Genomic DNA, 6,697 nt, shown 5'->3' on the forward strand with positions numbered 1-6,697 from the left:
AGAGGTCACTTTTGCAATTGAAAATTAAAAGGGACGACTTAATTCTAAGTCGTCCGGCTTTGTTTGTTAAAAAAAAAACTTCAGACGACTTATATATAAGTCGTCTACGAGAAACGGGCTAGTTTTGCATTTGACCGAATCGTGTCAGATCTTTGACTATTTCTGGACGACTTATAATTCAGTCGTCTCTGGGAAAGTTAAAATTTCAATATTTTATGAAAACTTGACGACTTACGTGTAAGTCGTCCTAGGTTAGTTTTGTAATTGAAAAATAAAACTTGAAATTTAACTTTCTCCAGACGACTTAGATGAAAGTCGTCCAGCTAAACGACTTAATTTAAGGTCGTCCGGGATAAGCAAGGTTTGACCAGAAAATTGGGAAAAATTCTGGACGACTTTGCTTTCCCCGGACGACTTTAAATTAAGTCTTCTGGAGAGACGACTTTATATTAAGTCGTCTGGTTAAAGTTAAATTATGAAGTTTTATTTTTCAATTACAAAACTAACCTAGGACGACTTACACGTAAGTCGTCAAGTTTTCATAAAATATTGAAATTTTAACTTTCCCAGAGACGACTGAATTATAAGTCGTCCAGAAATAGTCAAAGATCTGACACGATTCGGTCAAATGCAAAACTAGCCCGTTTCTCGTAGACGACGTATATATAAGTCGTCTGAAGTGTTTTTTTTTAACAAACAAAGCTGGACGACTTAATTTAAGTCGTCCGTTTGACCAGAAGACTCATCAGTAAGTCTTCTACATACAGATGACTTACTAGTAAGTCTTTTACGCGAACAGATCTTGAAAAAAAATTCAAATTCGTACCTTAAACTAGGTGAGATGACTTCGTTTGCACACAGGGTCTTCTCCAACCACCCAGAACCTCAAACGAAAGCAACCGTAAGTCAAAACGAAAGAAATATGGCTCTGAAACCATAGCCCATATTTTGAATCAAAAGCTTGAGTTTTTTGGATGAATATAGAGAGAAAGTGAAAGAAATGTTGTTTTTAGTTCATAACAATTGAAACAGAGAGAGTGTAAAGAGATTTACGTGCATTAAAGGGCATTAAAAGCTCCAAACAGTTCGTACAAGGTTGTTGCCACTATTCATTGCAGTGGCAGTATTGTAAATACTTGAAGAAGATGAGGTTGAGACAGTAAAGAAGCCATTTTCGAAAAAAAAAAAAAAAAATGTTAATGGCATTTTCGTAGATAAAGTGCAGGTGTGGGGTTAAAATCTCAAAAAAAAAAGGAGTCAAAAGAAAAGGTTAGTTTTCTGTTAGACTCCAAGTTTTGAGTCACTTTTGCAAAATGCCCAATTTGAAATAATAAAATTTTATTGGCCGTGAACCTAGAGACTCTTAAGAAAATTGTAGATCAAGTTCAGTTGCGTCTAAATGAAGATTAGCGCTTTATGAAAAATGGAAAAAAAAATTGCAAACGTAAAGATAATATGTAGAGGAAAGAAATTGGCTCTCACGAGGTCCATGTGTTTTGGATCTTGCTTTCTTTTACGTAATTAGGATAGCATAACGTGAAGAGATCATGTAGAGGTTACATGTTTATTTTGCATCTTGCTTTCTTTCTAAAAAACCATCGGTTAACATATATAATATCTCTATATATTCGACAAACGACAAATAGCCCGAGCTAGAAGAAGTTTGTCTTGATGAAAAATGGAAGCTCAAGTTCTGTTTCTCTATCTCTCACTCCTCGCTCTCTCTCTAAACTTCTTATTTCAGTATCTCAAGCCGAGGCTAAGCCGCATGCTCCAGCCTTCTCTCGAAACTCAAGCCAAGGCCGCCATTTTATCAAGAAAAGAAGTAGCCGAGTTTCTTGATTCTCCCATTGTGGAAGTAGTAGAAGAGGAAGAAGATGGAGATATCAATACGATTTCTAGTTCCACGTTCGATTTTGATCCATACATGGCGAGCAAAGCCGAAGCAGTGAACAAAGCTCTAGACGAAGCCATACCAGTCGGGGAGCCACTCAAGATCCACGAAGCCATGCGTTACGCGGTTCTTGCGGCCGGAAAACGTGTTAGGCCTATTCTCTGCCTCGCTTCCTGCGGTCTAGTAGGCGGCGAAGAAAACGCCGCGATGCCAGCGGCTTGTGCGGTTGAGATGATACACACCATGTCACTAATCAAAGACGACTTGCCTTGCATGGACAATGACGACCTGCGTCGTGGGAAGCCCACCACTCACAAAGCCTTCGGCGAAGGAATCGCCATTCTCTCCGGAGGAGCTCTCTTGTCTCTTGCGTTTGAGCACATGACAACGGCTGAGATATCCTCGGAGAGAATGGTTTGGGCGGTCAGGGAACTGGCTAGGTCCATTGGAACTAGAGGGTTGGTCGCGGGACAAGCCAAGGACATAAGTAGTGAAGGTTTGGAGTTGAACGACGTCGGTTTAGAGCATTTGGAGTTTATCCATGTACACAAAACCGCTGTTTTGTTGGAAACTGCTGCGGTTCTTGGAGCCATTATTGGTGGTGGGTCTGATGAAGAGATTGAAAGTGTAAGAAAGTTTGCAAGGTGCATTGGATTGTTGTTTCAGGTGGTGGATGATATTTTGGACGAGACCAAGTCGTCGGAGGAGTTGGGAAAAACCGCCGGAAAAGATCAGCTACTTGGAAAGCTGACGTATCCCAAGCTGATGGGGTTGGAGAAATCTAAAGAATTTGTTAGGAGATTGACTAAAGATGCACGTCAACATCTCCATGGGTTTAGTACGGAGAAGGTGGCACCTTTAGTAGCTCTTACTAATTTTATTGCCAATAGAAATAAATGAAGTGTTATGTGTTTTAGAACTTTGATAGTTTGTTTCCTTGTGTCGGGATTATGTATACATGCTAAACTAGTGTGCTTTAAGTGTAACCACATTTTTATATTTTTATTTTAAAATTTGTAAAAGGCAAAACTCGAAACGTAAATCCATTTGCCTCTTTTGTAAATCTGTGCCAGTAAAGCAAAACGCCCTGTCGTCACAGGCTGCTAACTCAGCTTTGCTTCTTCCTCCTGATGCCATGTGGACAGTTTTTTTGAAAATAGACTCGTTTTGTTTGTCAATTGAAATCGTTCCGAGTCGTGTCTGTAAGGATCTTTTAATTGTTTTCGTTACTTTGCAGCAGAGTTATTCGTATATTTCTTGGACCTCAATTAACATTTTTTTGGGTTTACAAAGTCCATCTCTAAAAAAAATCATTCATAGTGGCTTGGACCCGTTCATTTAGGTCCGATAGCTATTCTCATCAAATATTTAGTAGTTTTTTTCCTGCGCGGGCACAAAAATTTCCCCTGAATTTCACACTATAATAAAATAACTCTATTATAAAATTAAATTTACTTCAATAGTTCATTTTATAATAGAGTTACTCTATAATAAAGTGAAATATAGAATAATATTGTTTTTTCACTCTAAATGGAATGAAAAAGCAACATTATAGAGTGAAAAAACAACATTATAGAATAACTCTATTATATATTGAATCAATAGAGCAAATTCAATTTTACAATAGAGTTACTCTATTTTAATGTGAAATATAGAGTAAATTTTTGTGTCCATTGGAAATGGTTTAAAAGACATATAAACATCTCGCGGGGCCTATGAGGTGTTTCTCTCAGTTAAACCAATCAGATTATTATTCCTCGTGAGACTTATTCACAGTCGAGCAAGTTCCTAGTGATACGTTGTTTCTGTTTGGTTGAGACAGTCTGATTGGATTTCAGTTGTATCGACATGAATTATTGTTGAGTATCAATTATTATCACCATTCAAAGATATATTTTTGTCACCAACTTAAAACTCTGATCCATTCCTTTTAGCCACTTGAGTTTTTTAAAGCCTAATGCCAAACATCTTTAAAAACATTAAATAATCCGACACGAATATTAGTACTTTCGTACATTATACTTTAACGATCGATAATCCATTTGCTGTCTTAAACATGTTCCCGTCTTGTTTTATTTATTGTAGACAAAATATAAATCAATTAATGGTGTATAGTCTATGGTTAACTGCATCCAATCCGTTTTGAAATTTCAGTATCTTAACGTGATGAAACAAGCAATGTGAAAACTTTTGGATATGCATTTTTATTTCATATGTTGGTTGATTGGTTCGACTGTGACTTTAAAAATTTAGCTGTAGATGTTTACCTGTAGATAAATCGGTTGTAGCTGTAAAGTTGTTACTGTAGATTTTTTCTGCAGAGACTTTTGATGTACTTAAATTTGTTGTAACTGTAAGCTGTAGGCTGTAGAAATTTTAAAATAAAAAATATAAAATATGTGTTGTATATATAAAATTATTATTTTATATCAATTAAAATATTTTATATTAATATTTTTAATTAATTATCAAAAAAATTGTAATCTAAAATGTGATATGTATATAATATTTATATTATTTAAATATCTTAATAATTTAAAAACACTCAAATTCAAAATTAAAATATTTATAAAAGTTTTTATTATGATTATATAATTTATTTGATATTATAGATATTTTTTTTCATTTACAGATTTTACAGCCTATAAAAAGAAGATATAGGGTTTTTGCCTAAAACACATAAGAAAAAGTTTTGCTTTATTTTTTTTTGTTGTAATTTTAAAAATAAAGTTAAAGCATGATTGATAAAACTAAATAAAAACTTGATGTAGACTTTAATTTTTTAAAGTAAAGTTACAACATGATTGATAAAATTTAGTGATTTAAAAATAAATAAAGTTAAAATATGGAGATAAAGATCAACCAATCACTCCCGTTATCTTTTGATTTAGTAATCTTTCTTATCATAATGTTTGTTTTTTTTATTATACATTACTCTTGTTATTCTTGACCCAAAAAAAAAAAGAAAAACAAGAAAACAAAATTGATAACTGTACACGATGTTGGTGCTCGAGCAAAGGCCCTTTGGCCCATATCTTTTGGTAGATATTTTATTAAAATCTTTTTTGGGTGTAATTATTAAAATAACTTGTCGTATTATCTCGCAAAATATGCTTTTCTGACGTTATCTTATATTCAAAACTAGGAATATATAATATATACACGAATCAAGGATAAATCAATGAAGATTTATGAATTTGAAGTTTCCTTTGTTATTAAAAAACAAACACCACAAAAGAGACATAATAGAGAAAATAAACTGGTTTAATAAAGGGCTTATTTGCCAACTAGTCATATTTCAACAACAAATCAAGAATTGATTTTGATATTATTAGATCTCATAGCATTTATGCAATATTTTTCAGGTTTCGTCATTCTTTTGAACCAGTTGCCAGTAATTATCTTTTCTTCCAGTAATCTCAATTTTTCTTTTTAGATTTATAAGAAAACGACGTTGATGATTATTGCGGAAGAGGTAGTCGTTAACACACCAGTGGTGACGGTGACTACAAAGATGGTGGCTACAGTAGGAGTGATTACGGATGAAACAGAGGTCGTCAATCCAAAAGAACCAGTCATCTTTCATATAAAGATTACTATGACTGCGATGATTTGAGAAACAAATAATGTTATGGAAAAAGATAAACATAGTAAATAGAATAGAATATTCTAAATGGTATAGTTCGTATTAATGAAATTTTAAAATGGTTTAATAATAGTGGAAGTTGCTTACTCCAAGGTCAACCCAAACTTTTTATAAACTAAACCCAAAACACTAATTACTAAACCCTAAGAGAAAATATAAACCCTAACTCAAATATCAAAATAAACTCAAAAATTTAAATATACAAATAGAATAGTAACAAACAAATAACGTAGTACATATTGTTCAAATTTTGAAATATTTATGATTACAGGGAAAGAAGTAATGTTTACCCAATGTCAACCTAAACCTTCTATAAACTAAGCCTAAAACACTAATCACTAAACCCTAAAAGAAATATAAACCATAACCCAAATATCAAATATGCAAATAGTATATCATAATATGAAGCATTATCAAAATAGAGTAGTAACAAACGAAATAACATAGTACATATTAATGTTCCAAATTTTGAAATGTCTATGATTACAGGAAAGAAGGTAATGTTTACCCCAAAGTCAACCCAAACCTTTCATAAACTAAACCAAAAACACTAATCACTAAACCCTAAAAGGAAATATAAACCCTAACCCAAATATCAAAATATGGACATAGTACATAATATGAAGCATTATTAAAATATAACAGTAACAAACGAAATAGCATAGTACATATTGTTCAAATAGCATAGTACTACTTGGAACTTACTGAACAAACAAGGGCGCCTTCACCGTAACACCGTCGTGGTCTGTAGATTTCAGAAGCGGAGACGACATATGTAGCAAAGATTATGGATTTGGAGGTGGTCGTGGAGGCTTTGGTGGGACAATGATAAATGTGTGTATGAATAAGGAGATAATGATTATAAAAAAAGGATATTGATTACAGAAAAAAGATAGTGATTAAGTGGCTATAAATACAAAACACAACGTAGAGTTGGTGATGACGTATTGTAAAAGTGACGGAGGATAATGTGGTAGGAATGGAAGAAAAGTTGTGGTAAGTGATAATAAAAAAAAGAAGAAAAATATGTTTTTATCTTTCATTAACCGGAGACGAGGGACAATATAGTATATATTACATAAATAAAAGAGATACTTTTTTTTGGCTAGATATTTAATTATGGTTTATTTTATAGCTATACAGTCCAATTTTCCTTT

General features: G+C 33.2%; 1 protein-coding gene across 1 annotated transcript; it reads left to right on the forward strand.

Moving 5' to 3' along the window:
• Nucleotides 1-1,622: 1,622 nt before the first annotated feature.
• On the forward strand, nt 1,623-3,014 carry LOC106414355 (heterodimeric geranylgeranyl pyrophosphate synthase large subunit 2). The gene has a single exon (XM_013855022.3). It carries the CDS (start codon nt 1,679-1,681, stop codon nt 2,792-2,794), a length of 1,116 nt encoding a protein of 371 aa, XP_013710476.1. The 5' UTR covers nt 1,623-1,678; the 3' UTR covers nt 2,795-3,014.
• Nucleotides 3,015-6,697: the final 3,683 nt, after the last annotated feature.

The sequence above is a fragment of the Brassica napus genome, chromosome C8 (assembly GCF_020379485.1).
Source record: "Brassica napus cultivar Da-Ae chromosome C8, Da-Ae, whole genome shotgun sequence".
In the NCBI taxonomy this organism is placed as follows: Eukaryota; Viridiplantae; Streptophyta; class Magnoliopsida; order Brassicales; family Brassicaceae; genus Brassica; species Brassica napus.